The sequence below is a fragment of the Idiotropiscis lumnitzeri genome, chromosome 9 (genome assembly GCF_059441095.1).
Source record: "Idiotropiscis lumnitzeri isolate Australia: NSW breed Sydney's pygmy pipehorse chromosome 9, RoL_Ilum_1.0, whole genome shotgun sequence".
NCBI lineage: Eukaryota > Metazoa > Chordata > Actinopteri > Syngnathiformes > Syngnathidae > Idiotropiscis > Idiotropiscis lumnitzeri.
The window spans coordinates 13,774,531-13,794,519 of NC_142399.1; the positions used below are offsets into that span (position 1 = coordinate 13,774,531).

General features: G+C 41.0%; 4 protein-coding genes across 21 annotated transcripts in view; 3 read left to right on the forward strand and 1 right to left on the reverse strand.

Annotated features, from left to right (window-relative positions):
• Positions 1-7,258, forward strand: part of ablim1a (actin binding LIM protein 1a) — a 38,909-nt gene extending 31,651 nt beyond the window's left edge. For 11 of the 16 annotated variants that reach the window (XR_015845045.1, XR_015845042.1, XR_015845043.1 and 8 more), the window contains 6 exons: positions 1,212-1,297; positions 1,381-1,504; positions 1,594-1,655; positions 1,857-1,917; positions 2,162-2,740; positions 5,963-6,043. Coding sequence is in view for 3 of the 16 variants with exons in the window: in XM_088304460.1 (XP_088160586.1) it covers positions 407-541; positions 1,212-1,297; positions 1,381-1,504; positions 1,594-1,655; positions 1,857-1,917; positions 2,162-2,169; positions 2,666-2,740; positions 5,963-6,043; positions 6,228-6,341 (746 nt within the window). In the remaining 13 variants the exon portion in view is untranslated. Of the gene's footprint in view, positions 1-400; positions 542-1,211; positions 1,298-1,380; positions 1,505-1,593; positions 1,656-1,856; positions 1,918-1,998; positions 6,044-6,227 lie in introns of those variants that run through there. The other 5 variants (XM_088304460.1, XR_015845038.1, XR_015845036.1 and 2 more) reach the window with 5 other exon arrangements.
• Positions 7,259-7,432: 174 nt separating this feature from the next.
• LOC148330332 (E3 ubiquitin-protein ligase TRIM58-like) lies at positions 7,433-10,731 on the forward strand. Of its 3 annotated transcripts, XM_088304473.1 has the most exons (6): positions 7,433-9,002; positions 9,303-9,536; positions 9,798-9,829; positions 9,920-10,062; positions 10,139-10,427; positions 10,598-10,731. In XM_088304473.1, exons 1-6 carry the CDS (start codon positions 8,838-8,840, stop codon positions 10,680-10,682), a joined length of 948 nt encoding a protein of 315 aa, XP_088160599.1. In that variant the 5' UTR covers positions 7,433-8,837; the 3' UTR covers positions 10,683-10,731. The 3 variants fall into 3 exon arrangements, with proteins under 3 accessions (XP_088160599.1, XP_088160597.1, XP_088160598.1); XM_088304471.1 differs by having other exon boundaries at positions 10,139-10,731; XM_088304472.1 differs by having other exon boundaries at positions 8,867-9,536; positions 9,802-9,829; positions 10,139-10,731.
• A 1,036-nt stretch (positions 10,732-11,767) lies between these two features.
• LOC148330333 (factor VII-activating protease) lies at positions 11,768-16,528 on the forward strand. The gene is made up of 13 exons (XM_088304462.1): positions 11,768-11,957; positions 12,325-12,445; positions 12,508-12,591; positions 12,693-12,803; positions 12,875-12,991; positions 13,079-13,189; positions 13,723-13,894; positions 13,994-14,085; positions 14,186-14,561; positions 14,631-14,773; positions 15,208-15,342; positions 15,488-15,633; positions 15,725-16,528. The coding sequence occupies exons 1-13, from the start codon at positions 11,898-11,900 to the stop codon at positions 15,887-15,889; spliced, it is 1,833 nt and encodes a 610-aa protein (XP_088160588.1). The 5' UTR covers positions 11,768-11,897; the 3' UTR covers positions 15,890-16,528.
• A 10-nt stretch (positions 16,529-16,538) lies between these two features.
• On the reverse strand, positions 16,539-19,657 carry LOC148330334 (tripartite motif-containing protein 14). The gene is made up of 6 exons (XM_088304469.1): positions 19,094-19,657; positions 18,928-19,023; positions 18,613-18,846; positions 18,490-18,512; positions 18,270-18,403; positions 16,539-17,191 (listed from the first exon to the last, which is right to left on the reverse strand). The coding sequence occupies exons 1-6, from the start codon at positions 19,655-19,657 to the stop codon at positions 16,599-16,601; spliced, it is 1,644 nt and encodes a 547-aa protein (XP_088160595.1). The 3' UTR covers positions 16,539-16,598.
• Positions 19,658-19,989: the final 332 nt, after the last annotated feature.

The following is a 19,989-nucleotide window of genomic DNA, read 5'->3' on the forward strand; positions in this document are numbered from 1 at the left end:
AAGGTTCCAGGCAAAATGTCCACAGAGGTACGAGGCCGTTGCGCTTAGACAGAGACTGGGAGAGTCACAGAAAGGTGTACAAGTGGACATCCTTGGACGTTTTCTGTTGTGAATTTTTCCATTCAGCTTCTCATTAGAGAACATCTTGTAAGAATACAGAAGCAAAAAAGTCGGTCATATGCTTTGAAAAGTTTAGAGGGAGTTAAATCAGGTTCACCTGGAAAGATTATAATGCGTTTTAAGTTCATTCTGAAACTTTTTGTGAGTAGTGTATCTTACTTCAAAGTTACAATGACATGTCCAAAAATTGCACACATTGCTCCAATGTTTAAGCTACATGTGGTCGATTGAGCCAGTGTCATAAATGCTGATAGATCAGTTGCCATGGTTACCAACCTATATACAGCTGCCATAGTGCATCAAAGCAAGTCGGCTGATGACATCATCAGATCTGCCACCTTCCCTGCTGCCCATGCTCCCTCTCCAGACGACAGCTCAAAGAGTGAGGGTGATTGTTGGCCCTCCTGTTACGTTCTATTAGGTACAGTAGGCACCTGATGGGCATGCTTGCACTGCTTCCATGTAGTGGCAAATCTCACCTAACTAAATCTTGTTCCCTTCCCTGGATCTGCTCGAAATCCTTAACTGCATCCCTGCTTCACTTTTAAGCACTCTAGGAATATGGCACATTTATTATGTTATGCTTGCACAAGAAAAAAAAAAAAGCTTTGCTTCTTTTGCTCCCACATTTATTTATTTTTTGTTAAGGTCGCGTAGCATCAGTTTCACTTTTTATGTTACTGCCCTCTTTAATGCAGTATACGGTATTTACACTATAAAGCCACAAATGGCTTAGACAGAGATAACTGAGACTGACTTCAAACTGACATGTGTCCATGTGTCTTACATCTGTGCTGTTCTGTGTAATAGGCGTGCAGTCATTCCAGGCGGTAAATGATTAAAGCCGCCAAAGTCAACATCATGTCAGCATACCCAAAGAGTCCAAAAAGCCCCCCTGTTTGTCTGTCTTTTTCAACTCTGTCTCACATTTGTGTTCCTTTTGATACCCTGTTTATAATTTTCTTATTAGTTCATTAGTGGGAAGAAACCTTCTCTTTATGTTATCTAAAACTGTTGCATTAGCCAAATACATGTTCATCATCCTTGGACATTTAATATATCGTTTGGGGGGCCGTATTTGGATCCCGCAGGTACTGAGGGAAGGAGACGATCCAGAGAAGAAGATGAAGAAGATGCCTTGAAAAGAAAGCAGCTTCAGGAAGAACATCTCAATAAGGTCAATCAGATCATGTGCATGCTTTGTATCTTCAAATTTCCTGTTCGAAATGGAACTTGACTGGAAAATGTTTTCGTATTTAGATTCAGTCAGGTTTGGGAAAGCTAATTCTCAGGGAGGAGATGGAAAAAGAGCAAATTAGGGAACGCTACACAAGGAGTGTCTCTGCTCAGCGATATGACGCCAGGCAGGATAACGGGGATGCAGGTAATGAGAAGCGTCAACGTCTTCTCACTGAATCCAGTCAATTAGGATTTGATGTCATGTTTGGATACATGTTTGTTTGGAACTTTCAGATTCAACTTGTCCAACTAGAACAAACTCTTTGCCTGCATATGGGAGGAATGGCCTTCACAGGGTGAGACCTCAGTCAGACTCAAAGCTGTTGTATTGTAGCCACAGGTGGAAGAAAAAATGCTCTGTTCTTACGTAGCTATATTTGTGTTTATTTATGCTTTTTACCCTGTGCATGTATTGTGTAGTTTTTACTATGCAGTAATTCGTACAGTACATAGTATACACGGTAAACTAAACTAAGCATGTTTCCTCTACCGTGCAGCCCCAGTCAACAGATTTCACGCAGTACAACAGCTACGGTGACATGTGTGGAGGAGGCAGAGGTGAGCACTGCGGCCAAAACCTTTTGGAGCAAATTTCACCAGAAATATCCCCGTAATCAAATATTCTGAAATGCCTCACAGATTGCATCCATGAAGTTGCCGTGCATTTGAAAATATCTGCTTAATGGTGCCCCCAATGTGTCATCAGGGATACGTGTTATACAGTAGCTAGTAGCCTGACAGGAGATGTGAGAGCAAAACCATTAACTGTGAGTCTCATTTTCTGTCCCATTTTGTCCGGCAGAGTTTCAGGTATGTCCCCCATCTGCTTTTTCACATGGCATGCTTCCTCACCTCGCACTACAGATTTGCTTGCAGTAGGCATCTTGCCCGGAATGCACACTTTCCACTTGTGCTACATGCTTGCATTGTCGTTGAACATGTTCTTGTATGTCATATGCAGTCATTTGAAATGCACTGCCCATTAGCTTAGCAACTGCACTCTACGTGCAAAGTGCAAGCACCACCTCACATGTCGTTTTGTCTGTCTGTATACCAATTTCATGAACCCAGCTAAATGTTAGATTTTAGAGATATTTTTTTCTTTCTTTTTTTTTTTTAAATTCACCTCAGGGACGCATAAACAGCAACTGAACATCATGAATACTAGGATCCTGAGCAATAGTCATGCTCCTTGCTCCATCCAGTGAAAAGTGTGCCCACTGTCATAAAGCAACAACATACCCATGCCATTTAACCTTGCAGTCCCCTCCCACTATATTATATTTGTGTATGTTCTATTCTTTAGCACATTAAGGATGGCCGTGCAGCACTTGCAAGGATGGACAGGGGAGTATCTATGCCTAATATGTTGGAGCCCAAAGCAAGTATCTTCTTCTTTCTGTACTGATGGCAACAATGTGAATTACACTATATGGACAAAAGTATTGAGACAGCACCGTGTCTGTTGCCTAGTCAATCAGGGGTCGGACTTGAGTCTTAAACATCCTCTTGAATCTTAATCGTGGCCTTATATGTCTTAGAAATAAATGTCTAAAACACTGGAAAGGACCTGAAATGGGTAAAAAAAAAATAGTATAGACTTGCATGTTATTACAAACCACTTAAAGACATGCGTGCCACCACGTTGCCATGGTGCACAGTGCATTGCAGGCTATCTATGTTACCTTGCTTTGGTAGTTCATGTAAAAACACGGGCAAGCAGTTTCAGCTATGTATACGAAACTGGAGCACAAGATGTGGGAGTAAAGCAGAAGAAGAAGATGAAGAAGATTCTTTGTTTTCAGGTACAGGGCATTGTAATCACCATTTGTGCTTCATATTGGAGAATCACAAATAAATAAATAAAATTAAAAAATAATGATAATGTTTTAAGTACATTAAAACGCTTAACTGTCATCCAAACATAAAGAGAAATTATTTACTGTATAATAAAATAAACTTAAAATACAATAGGGCAGCACTGTCATGTCCAGAATTTCTGAGTTGGACTCTCAAGTCAAGAATTTCTTCCAAAAAATTATCCCGGTTTGTTAACAATGGTAAGGTGTGTGTCAGTTAGTTTCCATAGTCTCAAAGGGGCCACAAGAGATAGAGTCATGGTGTCTATGGTCTGCATCTAGTATTCTACAAAAAAAGGTTAAAGCATTTATAAAGTATAACTATGATAATTCAGTCCTCTCAATCTTTATTAATAACATTCACAACATTAACAGTTGTCAGAACATCAACACGATTTGTAATCGCCCAGGCCTCTCTTCCATCTCCAAGTACTTTTGATACTCCTCAGCATGTCTAGTTGAGTAATGGCGTCTCGTTTCTTTAGGACCACTGCTTTCCTCTGTTCATTCAAGACAAGTCGGGTGCCCATCTTATGTTCTCTGCACCATCCTTTCGCTTCATGGCAGGTTTTGAAAAATACATGACTGGGACTGGTGTCAATTCAGTATTAAGTAAAGTTTGCCAAAAGTTGCCACGAGCCTTAGCTATAGTAAACTATAAGTTATTGAAAAAACACACACGCACAGGGTGTCTACACGGCAAAAAAGGTGGAGGCCGCACTAATTTGAAATTTTGATGACAAGCAAGGGGCTGCAAACATCAACCAAGTCGTTCATTTCAGGTCTTGCAGTGCATATCGTTCCAATATTTTTGCTGTTAAAAACAGGAGAGACTCCCGTTAATTCCTCGGCATGCCAAGAAATGTTGGCCGTGCTTCCATGTGTGTGGGAACCGTTTGAGAAAGGCCCTTTTCTGTTTCAGTATGACTGCACAAAGCAAGGTCTATAAATGCATACTGCTACTTGGATGTGTTTGGTTTGGAAGAACCATATCAAACACCCTTCGGATGAACTAAAGAATAAATTATGTAATAGCTAGTCCCGCTCCATTCTTCTGGATGAATGGACAAAAATACCCCATCACTCCAAAACCTGGTGCATTTCCCAGCTTAAATGCCCGAGGGTCCCAATACTTTTGTTCATATATTGTATGTTAAAAAAAATGCATAGCAAGCCTACACTAACAATATCTAAAAGCAAAATTTTCAGCTATCTTACTTTATATAAACCAAATATTTCAACATAATGCAATGAGGGTTGCTTATCGATCGAACCATAGAATGGAAGTCATTTTCTGTATGCTCCAAATCGTGCAGGGATGTTATATCTAACACCCAAATTTGAGATGCTAAAGATTTAGCATGCCGCTTCAGGAGCTGCAGTCACTTTAGTGCTTAGCATGCCGGCTTCTTCATGTTCATCTGCACATAGCTTTGATTTCTGGGGGCTGGATACTGTATGTGTTATACAGTGAAGAACCAGTGCCTAAAATCCCATCTAAAGCATTCATACCACTCTGTACAGTACTGTAGAGTATATTGTCTACGAAGGGTGTCAGAAAAGTTGCACCATTGTTGTCACAAAAGATATATTTTAAGTCCAAACAACAAGTTTTGCGCTCCGGAGTCTAATATACTTCGCCAGCCTCATGCAGTCCTGGAAAGGTTCTTCTGGGGTCCTCCGCATCATCATCCAAGCTATGTTGATATCATCCACTTCTTCGAAATTGATGACTTCCTTGAGCTGGGGAAAGTGGGGAAAAAAATCACACAAAGCCTGGTTGAGTGAGAAGGCGATTTTGCTCCAGCACACCGATATTCTCCTTATATCAGGAACTGTCAGATGCTCAGGGCATAGTGCGGAGGCGTGTTGACTTGCGAAACACAAATTGTCCTCGCCTCTTTTCATGCACTGAATGAAGCAAACACAGCACGATCTCTTTGGAGATGTGCTGGTTGATCATTGATGTCCCACACATCAAAGAACTTTGGACTGGCATTTGGTCGTCCTCAAAATAATTCACTGGTCCCTAGCAAGTCTTGTCTCCTTGGTCTCCTGGCGCAGAAGATATTTTTATAAGAGCACGTGGACAAACTTTAAAATTCTCCAGAGAGCTGAGCTCACATTTATGTACTTTGCGGTGATTACACTGAAGGGGAAAATCTATATTTAGTAGTTTGGGTTTCAAATATATAATTTGTGACGTGAGTCCTGGAACTTGTCTGACACACCTCGGAAGCGCGCTTCCACTACTGTGTGGATATGAGAATTAGGAGAAAGACAAGCACCGTTGCTTATCAAGCACATCGCCACAACTTTGGTTTGCCGCTTTCTTCTCATGCATTTGAAATTTGTTATTCCGGTTGTAGGTTAATTTTCCAGGGTGATTATTCCCATGAGGTTTACTTGGCCAGCATTTCTGATGTTGTTCTGGATTTCTTTTATTCTATTGAACTGGACTCAAATTACCGCCCTTACGTTACTGTATCGACCTGTTCTTTCTCGATCTATTGCACGTTAACGTATGCACACCGCAGCACACAACCAGCATTTCCCCAACAAATTAAAGGACTGCTTTCACTGTCAGTCAGTCTCCTGTCACCTGTTCTCCTGCCCAGTCTTCCCTCTGTCACAATTACAAACACATTTGCATACAGTTATTGCTATTTCGTCAAATAAAGATGTGAATAGTTAAGCAATTTGGGTGTGTGGCCCTGTGCACTGATGAGTGTCTCCCTCTTAAGGTGTATCCCTATGAAATGCTCGTGATAACCAGTAGAGGGAGAGCTAAACTGCCCAGGGATGTGGACAGAACCAGACTGGAGGTATCAATGTTTATCCGCCATTGATGCTAGATTTTCAAACTTTGTGTAATAGCATGTTACACAAATAGAGCAATAACAAGAATGTGCAGTATTCATTGCTTGTGGTCATTTTTGCAGAGATCATTTTAACGGCGCTGATGCTAACCCCCCCACCTCCCCTCCTTTGTTGTCTCCACCTTTTTAGCGCCACTTAGCTCCTGAAACGTTCTTTGACATCTTTGGAATGGAGATCCAGGAGTTTGACAGGCTTCCCCTGTGGAAACGCAACGACATGAAAAAGAAGGCCAAGCTTTTCTAGCGCTCACAGAAGCATGCATCTACACACAGACCATTTAGGAAAACAAAAATCTTGGCTAGGTTTTGGTTTGTTTCCTTAATTTCTTTTTTTTTTTTTTTTTTTTTAACTTCTGACTCGAACTTTTTTTGCTCGGACACTTTCAGAGGCTGTGAGCAGAAATTGTGCAACTCATTCGATTTGCACAGGAAACCCATACGAGAATCAAGAATTGTTAAAAAATGACAAAGAATGACTGATACATAGGATAATGATATTTGTATTGATGGCGCTTGTTTTTTTTTCCGTTTTTTTTTGTTTTTTCCTGCTTTGCTTTCTTCCTTTTTATGCTTGTTGCTTCCTGCTATTTGTTGCTGTTGACTCCTGTGGAACTTTGTAAGTGCAGTAGAACCTTATGACGCCACAGAATGTCCACGCCTGTAGCCTGAACATACGTCGGCTTTTTCTTTGCTTGGGCCAAAAAATATTTGGTCCAAAGGTCGCATCAATTGGCTCAGTGAGCCTTTGAATAATAGAAGTATTAAAAAAGGAAACACTGGGAACGCAGTCAACTGAGCAGCCAAAACAGTTTTGCATCATTTAAAATGCTAATGACTGATCCAAGCATCTACATCAACTTTATCTTGACTCCCGGACATGCAAGCTTCCATTAGATCCTTATAAAGAGAACGTGGCACTTCTCTCAGGCTCTCTGAAACATGGCCAGACACTTACCCTTTACATGTATTGGAAATATAAATCTTAATATATTTTATTGCTCTACCCAATATATAATAAGAGATCATGAGAGAATAAACCTAATGTAAGCAAGCCCGTGTTTGACAGCATTGTTTTCTACAGTAAATGAAAACCCACACTGCCGATTGTTGTATTGAAAAAAAAAAGCCAATAAAGCTTGCAATCTCCACGAACCACATAAACCCCAGCTATACCAAAGCTACTCACTGCCTCTTTTCTGTTGACTTTGTGTTTCTCCAACAAGCACATTTACACTGGGTGAGAGGTTGTCTGAGGGCGACGTGGCTTCTACAGAGCCAGTTGGAAAGTCTGTGCATACACGAGTCTTTGGTTCCACGTAAAACATACCCAGTTTGTGATCAATTGACAAAAGAAAAAAGTAATGGCTTACGCCTGTTAGGAGTTAGGTGTCATGTTTTTTCCAGGAAGATGGGTCAGAAATATTCAAGAGTGACGCAAAATATTCTGCACACTAAGAAAGTCATACCTACCACTTGTTAATGACTCCTGTCAATTTCCTCTGAATGAGATACAACAGCAATTCAGTAATGCAATCTCAATTTCCCTTATGACAAATGATCAGTGTTGGGCAGGTGTGGGCAAACTACGGCCCGGGGGCCACATGTGGCCCGTTGAATGTTTTAATCCGGCCCGGCGAACTTGAAAAAATTTTAAATGTATTAACCTTGTTAATGTTTTATTTTCAAAATACTGTGGTTTTTCAAAGACATATATATTGTTGTAATGCATTTGTTCACTCTCATTTAAAATTAAATTTATTTTTATTCTCCGATGAGGTGAGATGACCATAACACTCCATCCATCTGCTCCTGGTCCGGCCCCTCTGTAAAATTTTAGAACCCATTGTGGCCCACCAATCAAAAGGTTTGCCCACCCCTGGTGTTGGGGGTAATGCTGTACAAAAGTAGTGCAGTGGACCACATTAATATATAGAATTTTGGCAGTAACAAAGTAATATAACGAGTTACTCTCACTTTTTTATTACAATTATTGAGTCTGGTAACACGTTACAAATTTTGGGGCCTTAGCACAAATTTAATCAAATATTTTCAAAGGAAGTGCAGCTTACTGGATGAGCTACAAAGTGAAGCAATCGTCACAATCAGAAAACATAACGCAGCAAAGTTTAGCGGGTTGTTTGCATGAACTCACTTTACAGCGTTTCGTTTAGAAAATGATTTCAATTCATCTAAATCTGAAATAAACCTATTGGATAACTTCTATAATTTAACAGGCTCTTCACAATGAATTACAGTACATCAAATCATTTTGAACTATAACTTGTTGGGTTGTCAATAGCTATTTAAATGAAAAATACAATGCTTTACTATTGTAAATATATTTTCACAATAAATCAGTGTTTTAAATGACCAATGTAAAGTCAATCCATGATTAAATCTAGAACTTTAATGACACTCAAATACAGTAAATTCAATAGACAAATAAAATGCAGTATGCCCCCCTAAAAAAATTGTATTGGCACTTCTAAATGATACTAGTTGTTTTCAATTGTGTTCAAGTGCATTTTGTCATGTCAAAAGGTGGTTCTAATGGCTTTGGTTGATATTCTAAAAAGTGGCTATGTAGGTATGGTCAATATATCCAGTATTGTATAATTCTTGAAATTGACAATATTTTCAAGAGCAAAATTAATGACCTAACCGGGGTCCGAAGTAGAGTTATTGTGACAATTAAATTGAATGCAACGATTTGTTGCATTTGGATTTAATAAGGCTCAATATGAACACAAACGGCTTATTAATCTATTTCAGGATATTATGTGCTCAAGATTTGCACCATTCTCTACAGGAGTTGTTAAAAAGTCATGAAGAATGGCTAAAGATGCAGAGGGAGGTGGTGAAAGACAGACAGAAGAACCTGGCTGTGCAACAATCAGAAATCACTGTAAGTTCTCAGTGTGAAAAGTCTAATCCTAAAAGTCATTGAAATATTTAAGAAACTATTTTGAAGTGATATTCGTCCGTTATCAGATAACGTTAGCCTTTGGAGTTATGGTAGCTCACTTTACCTGGACCATTCCCAATACACGCCAATGATGTCTGCTTGCCGTGTTAACCACTGTGTTGACTTAAAAGCCGCGATTTATGTGCGTGTTGATGACAATAAACAACTTTAAAGAAAAACAAACATTTATATTAATTTTCTCCATCCAGTACAATAAACTGATGAGTGCTTGTGCCTCAGAAAAAGTCATATGTGATCAAGGAGAGAATAATAAGAAAACATCTGGAGATCCAAGGCATCCTGGACGAGGACCTGAGGACCACCCTGTCCCACCTGGAGGCCGAGGAGCGTGCTGCTGTCTCAGCTCTGGACTGGATCATGGAGAGGAACTGGTCCGTAATCCAAGAGATAGAACAGAACCTGGCTGGAATCACAGTTACTCTGGACCACAAGGACTTGCATGCTCATGCAACGGTGAATGAGAATGGGGTATATTCATACAGTTCAATTGATTCACTTCACCTAATTTATGCTGCTAAGGGACTCCTTTTCCAAAAAAAATAAATAAATATAGATTTTCTTTTTTTTTTTTTAATCCTACCACAGAGCTGCGCTTTTCCAAGTGAAATTTTACTCCTGTGTAGTGATTATTGCATTCCCAAAGCAACATAAATCATGATGATTGGATATATTCAGTATACTTCATTTTATTCTGACTTTCTTGCTTCTTCTCAGTCAGACCACCAAGGTGCAGGGCTGATTGACAGGTATGGATCACCATCACCATTAAACTGATAAACGACAACCAGAATCAAAACGCTGGCGTGTGACCAAACATGTTTCTGTTCGTGATCTAGAGAGCCAAATGTGCTCAATAGGTCAGAGTGTTGCAGTGTGAGCTTGGATGCCACGAAAGCTGAGCAGATGCTCAGCCTCACCAGCAACATGCTTGTGCTCATCTCCTCCCTCACTCCTACCCTGAAGAATCTTGTGAAAAGTTGTTAGTTGAAATTTTACCTACCACCACTTCTTCATTGTTTCTTTTCATTGAAATGATATAGAATATGTATCTTCAGATTCGAGTGACGTGCGTTTGGATCCAGACACAGCCCATCCCAAGCTGCTCATCTCTGCTAAAGGTGACAGTGTCACCTACACAGACACGTGGAAGGAGCTTCCTGACACGCCTTCCCGCTTTGACACCACTCTTAATGTCATCAGCTTGCAAAGCTTCAGTTTTGGCTGTCATTACTGGGAAATGGACGTGACTGGCAAGACCTACTGGGAGATTGGCGTCACGTATCCCAGCATTCCACGCAAGGGCGTCGCTGAGGACTGCTGGCTGGGTCGCGGAGATGAGTCGTGGTGCGTGGAGTTTTTCGGTGGGGAGTATACAGCCTGGCATCGAGGGGTGCCCCATCGGCTGCTTGTCACAAAACACTTCTGTCGAATTGGAATTTTATGTAATTTCCCTGCCGGCTCGGTGATTTTTCTGGGTGCAGATGACATGTCAACGCTATTCTGCTTCTGTGCAGGGAGCTTCTCCAACAGTCTGCACCTGGCCTTGTGTCCTGGCCACGACCACAATGGAACCAATGCAAAACCTATTGTAATCTGTAATGCAACACCTTCGGCTCCACTTGTTTAAATTTGCACCAATCATTTATCAGGGAATTGACACAAATGGATGTGAAACCTTCCATCCATCTATTTTGTACTGTGTATCCTGCTGTGGATCACAGGTAAAATGGAGCCTATTGTATCCCGTTAGTCGCCAGTCAGTCGCCGTGTACTTCATTCACACACCAACGGGTATTTTTTAAATGTGTAAGGAAACTGGATGAGCAGGGAAAACCCACTGAAGCACATGGACCACGTGCAGCTGAAATTCAAAACACAAATTATGAGGATGCTGAGACAAATGTGCTCGCCACATTCCTTCACATTCCGCTCCCCCTCAGGAAAACCTTGCACATACTGAAATTCATTTGAAGTTTGGGTTATTAGTTGTCAATTGTGCATCCCTGGGATTATTTATCAGATAGACTAAACATGCATCAGCCTCAGACAAGCTCATAGACTTCCTACCCCATTGGTGTTGTATTAATAAATTTAAAATGCTCTATTGAAGAATCTGGCTCTTCGCTGGGTCTTTTCTTGGTCTGTTTCAGAATATCTTAATGTATCAGTATTTCAATTATGGAGGGAAAGTGCAATATAATGCGTTCTCGTGTCTAACATTTGACAATATTTAACAGTAGTTTTGTGAACCACAACCACATAATAACATCCCAAATCCTCTTGGTCTACCCAATAAACTGGATTGTACATTAGGTTGCACTGGGTTTGCAATGGGGTAAAGTGAGTTTAAATAGCGGAGGTAGTTTATCTTGAGAGTCAGCCAATGTATGTCGATCCAAAGTCTACAGTCAAACAAATACTGCTTGCAAATGAACTTTTCCCATAGGGGTACAAAATTCCAAGAGCCCATCACTATAATTGAACAAAAACACTATTAATAAAACATAGTAATCTTTCATTATCTCTATAACGTGAATGTTTTGTATAACCATCTTGGTCCTTTCATTGCAAACTCTCATTAGGGAAATCTCACCATAAACAAGGATGGTTGTTCGCTGTTGGTGTTAACATTTTCACTGGACAGTATTGTGTTTGTGCATATGAATCATCAAAAGTATGGCAAACAATCAATATCACTGACCGGCAGGGTGCCAGACAAAGGCGAATCAAAGGTTAGTGTACTCATGCAAAGGTTTACGCAAGTGAGAGTGACCTGCTCTCATTTGTCTGCGTGTCGTCTCATCTACTGCCGTCATGAACCTGAAGCTCCTCTTCTTTTGCCTCTTTCTTGCTGTGATCCTCATCCCCGTCGAAGTATGTATTCCATGTTCACTTCTGGTGCTTACCTGTTATCGTGAGTGTTTTGCTGTTGTTATGCCTTGTCTTTTGAAACACTGCTGTCATTTTCAAAGCTGGCAATGTTCCATGGAAATTAATGGCAAGGTTTAGGAAATTTCAGAAAAGATTAACCTATACCAGGGAAGTTGTTTGTGCTAGCACCAAAAATTGAATGGGTCACTGACCAAAAATAAAAGTTCAACATTGATAAAACAGCCTATTTAATGGTGTTCTTTTCAAATTTTGCAAATTCCCCAGAGAGTAACGGCAATCAAATTTCTATTGAACCATTATACTATGAATTTCGTTCATTATGGAAATGCATTTCACATTTTTTTCCCAGCTGAAACCGAACAAGCACAAAAAACGTCATCGTCATCATGCCCATGGTCCTCATGAAATCAGGGGTCATAAACACGGAAAATATGTGATAAGGAAAGAACGATTTGATGACATAATTAATGGTAAGTGATTCATAATTTGTGTTTTTGCATTTCACAAATTTCCATCATGTCATGCTTTTTAGACCCGTTCTTTGGAGAGGCTTATGATGACGACGATGACGATGATGACCCGAGTGAATGGCTCTTTGACCTTCAAGAGCCAACGGGTGGGAAACGCTGAACCAAAATATTCTTTCGTCGTTCTTGCTTATGTATAATGCCGTAGATTTTGAACCATATCTCTGAGGGCTTCCTACGTTTTCCTCAGGCCAATGTAACCCAAACCCTTGTGAAAATCATGGCGTCTGCAAGGAAAAAGGAAAGAGAAAATTCAAATGTGACTGTCCAAAACATTTCAAGGGAAGACGCTGCGAGAAAGGTGAGAAAGCATTTGTTGCATATATGACGCTTGCAAGACATAACCAACACAAAACATGATCAACGTTCCAGGACCAAAGTTTTGCAAGAGAGGTCTATGTGGCCGTGGGGAATGTGTGTTGACTTCCACCGCACCTTTTTATGAGTGCAAATGCAGGCATCCCTTCCAGCCGCCGCACTGCAGAACATGTGAGGAACCGTTGCTCTATTCACACCAAGAGCCGAACTTGCAGAGGTTATTTATGACGAGTACATGTTTACTGTTTTTGTCTCCAGATTCTCCTTGTATGCCTAATCCATGTAAGAATGGTGGACAGTGTATTAAGGATGGTAACGACTTCGACTGCGAGTGTCGTCCGGGCTTCAGAGGTCGTTTCTGCCATGTTGGTGAGTGCCACAACATATCATAAAATGCGGTTAATTCACCACACTTATATAAAAGCTTCACCCTCTGAAAAAAAAAAAAAAAAAAAGGAAAAATGTGACATTTTTCACACATGAGCCACACAGTTTCATAAATTGCACATTTACACCTGGGCGCTGTCCTCTATGGTGTGCAAGTCAAAGCCTGAAAGTGGTAGTTAACTATATGTGACACAGAGCCAGTCAACAAACTGAAGGCTAAACTCCACGGGTTCAAATTCTATCGACAGAGCATAAACAATACGTCTGCTGCTTGTGCTGTTGTGTGTTCTATTTATACATGTGAAATAGTCATTATATGATATATATATGATTTCCATTTGCCTACTTTGTGTTTCCTTTTGTATTCTAGCAGACTTCGGCTTATGCAAAAGACATTGATGATTTATTGAAAGTATTTAAATTTAACATTTATGGTTGAAGCTGGGGGGAAATGTTGCGCTTTATATTCTGAATTTTATGGTACAAATTACGAGTGTAGCTGTTATGATTCTCAGACCCAAATGACTGTTATGAGGATGATGGAGAGTCATATCGTGGCACCGTGAGCGAGACAATTAATGGTAAAGAATGCCTCTATTGGAACTCTCACTTCATCCTGGAGAAAGGAGTGGATCCTTTCAACTCATTTGAGGACAGTGATGGCCTTGGTCATCACAACTTCTGCAGGTCATCTTTTTCTCAAAGGATGCTGCTGAAAATGCCAAATTGCAAAATTAAAAAAAAAAAAAAAGATTGGGCCTAAGCGAGCTGTTTTCTCTACCAAAGGAATCCAGATGGTGACTTGACACCATGGTGTTTCTTCAGAAGAGGCCAAAAGCTGCTTTGGAATTACTGTGACGTAAACGAATGTCCTGAAGGTAAGTAGACTTCAAGTCCTTGCACAACACATTTTAAATAATACAGAAGACAAAAATGGGTTTTAATTGTGTGACTGTGAATTCATCTGGGTGACACCAGATGGAATTGCCACCCCAGCTTCTCCACCTTCTCCAGCTCTCCCAGACCCCCCAGCCCCCTCAGCTCCTCCGAAGCCCCCTGCTCCAAAACCCCAACCAACAAGACCTGCCCCAACCCAAAAGCCCACCCAGCCTCCACAACCTAGTGATGCCTCACCCACTCCCATTACATCTACAAAATTGTTCAGCACTTGTGGGAAGCCTCAGCCAAAGATTGTCATGACCCGAATCTTTGGGGGATTGAAGGTATCCCCTGGAGCGTTACCTTGGCAGGTGTCCCTGCAAGTGAGACCTAAGAGATCCACTCAGCAGCACAGGCACATCTGTGGAGGAGTTCTCATTGACAGCTGCTGGATACTGACAGCTGGACACTGCATGTAAGAGCAGTTTAGAAAAGCACATTTTTTTGAGAACTTTGCAGATGTGACTTTTATGTGTTTGAACAGTGAACGGGGAAATGACATGCAGGTAGTAATGGGAGGTCTCTCTCTGGACACTGATGAGCCCACTGAACAAATCTTTAAAGTCGAAGAGGCTATTGTGCATGAGAACTACAGGGAGACTCCAGTATCAGTTCACAATGACATCGGTGAGCACTTTTCAACAACGTGACCGGGTGCCTAATAGAAATTCCTGTGTTTTGCCGTTAACTCTGACCTATTTAGCGTTTGGTCTGTGGAACCTATCATCAGCTATCATATCTAATTGCGAAACATCTGTGTATTTTATAGCTCTGGAAAGTTAAGAGGCTACAACATGCCTCCAAATATCTGGCTGATAGGAAAGTAGTCGTGTAATTGGTGTCAACGAAGTATGTTGAAGCAATAAAATATGTCTGCACTTTTTAAGATGTTTGTACGATGGGATGAGCTAAGTTTAGCCTGGGGTTGTTCTTGCAATCAAATAATACTTGAGCCATTTATTTGTTTTATATGACCCAAGATGAGTTTGAAATGATACAAAATGTGTTGGGATTATAGTTTGCACGTAACCTAATAATGCACAACAACTCCATTTGTACAGCACTGCTGCGGCTAGAAGGCACTGATGGTGTTTGTGCCAACGAAACACAGTTTGTGAAGGCAGCCTGTCTGCCTGAAGGGCCACTAGATGATGGCGAGGAATGTACCATTTCTGGATGGGGTGCCACTGAGGAATGTAAGTGCCATTTCCTGCAATTGAAATGACGAAACATACTGTAGTTTCCACTTAGATTCCAATAATTGATGGGATTAAACATGAAAATTCCAAATGCTTGCACACTTTGAATCTCTATTGGCTTGCACCCATTGCCTATTTGCAGCTGACTATGGTTCCAACCATTTGCTGGAAGCCAATGTTTTGCTAATCAACCAAGAGAAATGCTCTGAGAGCAAATTGTATGGCTCAGTTTTGGATAACGGCATGTTCTGCGCTGGCCATCTACAAGGAGGGGTCGATTCCTGCCAGGTGAGTGAGGAGAAAATTAAATATTAATACTCATGAATATGTGATTGATTCATTTAAAGTGGCGAGCGTGGCTGTGGCTTCTCTGTTTCAGGGTGACTCAGGAGGACCGTTGACCTGTGAGAAGAACAACACACATGTTGTTTATGGTTTGGTGAGCTGGGGAGACCAATGCGGAAAGAAAAATAAGCCTGGGGTGTATGCACGGGTTACTCACTTCCTGGACTGGATCAAATCAAAGACTCAAGCATCATCTTAATAAGGATCATCTACTGTACCACTGCATCTAGTAGAACCTGAGGCCAATGAAGGCACTGAACTTCAGTCATTTTGAGTCGGGCTTTGGTGTTTGTGAAGTTGGCTTAGTTTTGACTGTGAATGTAATTATATATAACCCAGTCATGAACTTATAAGGATAAGATCTTGACGTGTTCTGCACATTTGGTAATGATGTGATGCTTTAATGAAGAAGATGATGATGATGATGATGATGATATCAATTACATAATAGCTTGGAGTCATTGATGTCCTATACACTGCTTGGTTTAATTGAATGAAAATGATTTATGGACCTCAAATTACAATCCAATAGGATGATATTTCTCATTTGAACGTAAACAACAATACACATAAAGATGCAGTATCACACAAATATTCCGGCTTTATTAGGTGGATTTTCCCTGCAGGTCGCCCCTGTAAGGTACACAGACACGTGACACCGAATGCACAAATGACCTCGGTGCTGTACTGTGCTGAGGGTCATGTAGTGAAAAGAACAAGCAATGCACAGGACATTAGCTCTGTGAACTGCAAAACAGAAATTAATGGATTACATATTTACAGTGCTTTGTGGTGACTGTAATCATGTAAAATACTGAAATAAAACACACAAACCTAATGCTCAGGTTATATGCGACTCGTCTATCGCTGAATATCCTTTTTGTACATTAATATGACTAATTGCAAAATCACTTATCACCACCATCAGTGCTGATGCTCCAATCCCAGGGGTCCTTGATCCAAAACATGGTCAAGGGTTGCCTGTTGAGTCCATTCACATCAATGCAGGGGTTAAACATTGGGAAAAGCGCCTCTTTGCACTCCACGCAGAAAGAGTGAAGCAGAGTCATGGTGTCTGCATTGTAGAACGATAGCTCCCCCTTGGGGAGATTTGCCAGTATGCCCAGCTTCCTGACTTTCTTCCCAACTTGTAGTTGCTTCTCCTGGGTGTCATGGCACGCCATGTACTGTCCCTCACTGTGGTAGATGCACCAGGAAGTCTTATTCACACCCAGACTTAGACCAACATCTCCAGTGACTGGATCAGTGGTCACACGACTCAAACCGATCAGCCAGTATGGTTTCTCCTGTACACTGACTTCCCAGTAGTGTCGGCCAGTAGTAAAACCCTTTTGAGCCAAGACACTGTATTGGGAATCATATGGTGGAGTGTTTGGAGCCCCTCTGTCAGGTTGCTCTCCCCAGTACACTTGTCTGCCATCCTGGGATATCTCCAGCTTTGGGTGGGCTGTTTTCACGTCTAGAGCAGGACAACTTAGATCTGAAATGACAAAGTACAAATATCCAAAACACTGTTCTGTGAAACAGAAGTTTATTCATTTTTTTGTGTAATTTTATTAAGACTTCATCAACTGGCAACTGCCCTCATATCTTCCCTCATTACATCTACCAACAATGTCAACAATGTCTAGCTTTCTTGCCTCGCAGCTCCATCGTTATCTTTCTTCTCACAAAATAAAAATCATTAACTCACCTCTGAACATGTCCAAATCATTAGTTGGTCCCCAAAACATGTAACCTTGAATGTCCCTCTGATGAGCGCATTTGGTCGCTCCAAAAGAAAACCTCAACATTTTTATTGCAGCCACCTCTGGCTCTGCCTCTTGTTGTATTTTACAGTGCCATTGAGCTGTACATCAAGACTGATCGCACTAATGTCTTCTAAACAAATGAAGTGACCCCTTAGTTGCAACAAGTGGTATAATTGGGAGTTCCACGAAGAAAGAATATGCGTCAAAAGTCGAACAAAACTTGAAGATCAAACCATCATCTATTACGCCTTGTGATCGCTAAGGCTTTGAAAACATCTGGCTGCTTATTAAAATTGATAATATTTTCAATTAATATAAAATGTCACAGCAGCACAATAGAGGAAGAACATCAGCTAGCGCAGTTCTGAGGTTTGGTGCTCTAATCTCGGTTCTGGCCTTTCTGTGTAGAATTTGTATGTTCAACCAGTGCTTCATGGAGCACTTTGTCTCATGAGGGCCACAGGTGAGTTGGAGCCAGTCCCAGCTGGATTTCGGGTGAGAGTGCAACCTGGACTGGTCACCAGCCAATCACAGGGCTTATATAGGCAAACAGTCATTCACACCTACATTGACCTATGGACAAGAGCCTTCAGTGAAACTAACTTGCATGCTTTTTGAAATGTGGGGGTGGTAAGGGTGGGGAAGCCGGATTACTCAGAGATTTTATGATGGCAACCATTTGAAGTCCGAACAAATTAATTTACGTTATTTACTATGGGTAAAATATTTGGGCATTGCCGAGAAGTCATCGAACATAACAGATTGTATAAGACTTTGCATATTCCACTCCAAGATAATTGTACTTACAAGACCACATTCGAGGAAAGTGCTGCGACAGAGCCACTGACAGGTCATCCACCAGTTTCTCTACTGTTCTCATCTTTTCAGGCTCACACAACTCCCTGTCTATTTGCTGAATGGGTGACAGCTTTGGAGGGTCACTGCAATCAAACAGGAAGACAATCAGATATCAAAGCAAATGTCCATCAATTATGACATTGAAAACATAAATGACAAATATACTAACCACAGATTCTGTGCAGTGATTTTCTGTAAAAAGAAAATAAAGCCAGCTCACCTACTTTAAGTGTAGTGCCATGAAATTAGAAAAAACTTTTGACACGTAATGTTTCAGAATGTTTCAACTTACCTGTATGAAGTTCAAGTCATGTTTTTCTTGCAAGAGTAGTTTACTGGAAACTCTGAGTTTGTCAATCTCCTTGATGCGAGCCTCCACGATTCCTCTCTGCGCTTCGAGCCACTCGCTCGTGCATTCCTCTTCTGCATCAATGATCTGCATCATCAGACGCTCGTCGCCATCCAGCACAACTCGGATCCGGTTGTACTTGTCTGAGATTCTCTCTCTGAAATCCGCTGCAGACATCTGAAAATACATATTTTTTAATCATCTGAAATGCGAAAATCTCAATTGATAAAAAAAAATGGTATTTTAAAATGACGGTACCACTGTTTGTGTATACATGAACTCCAAATCCTTAATGCCGTTTTCTGCTTCACATCTCATCTGCAGCAGTTGTTTCACAGTTGTCTCCAACATGCTCTAAAAACAGATTATTCTTTTGAATGGAATCCTGGCATAGAAACTCATTTTGTCCACATTATGTAATGACCTTTAAGTCGGTGCAGGCTTCATGTAGCTGGGCAGCTTTGTGATTCTTGTGTGCACCAACCAAGACGCACATACAGCAAACAGGGACTCTCTCTTCCAAGCAAAAGAGCTTAAGCTCGTCACGGTGCTCCTTGCATTTTAAAGACAGTGGATCCTGCGTCACTTTCACCACGGTGTGCTCCCTCAGTGCAGACCTTTGCTGGTGCAACAATGCATGAGCCTGGCACAGAGAGGCGTCACAGGTCAGGCAGGTCCTAATAGCTTCTGATGATGTCTCTATGCAGTGGTCACAGGGGATAGGTGACGAAGATTTGGTTTCTGTCGGTAGTGCCGATGTTGATGATTTGATAATGAAGTCCTTCACTTTGCTTTGTAGGTTTGAATCGATCTCCAGAGTGTGGGTGGATGGTAGCAGGATCTGACACTCTGGACAGAAAAGAGGACCCTCCTCACAGACAGTCTGGATGCAGGTCAGACAGAAGTTATGTCTGCATGGAAGTTTCACAGGATCTGTGAATAAGTCTTGGCAGGCAGGGCATTTCAGAGTTTCTTCGACAGTCCCCATAGCTCTACTTGGACCTGCTGTGTTGGTTCAGTGAAAATGCCTTGTGCTGCATGTCCCCCTCATGAATTTTTCACAGGCCTCTTTCTGCATGCATAGCCAATCACGTGCCTCAGTATCACCTTACCAAACATGTGCAGATATAGTATCATAATGTAAAATATGTACCATGTATAGCATTACACAAATTATGTGTATGCATATTTGTATATGTAGGTATAAAGTTGTACAATACTATTATAAATGATAAATGTACAACCAATATTATGCGTAATTCTACTTTTTTCCCCCATAATTTCAATTTACTAGGCTGTGTATCTCAATCATCAATATTC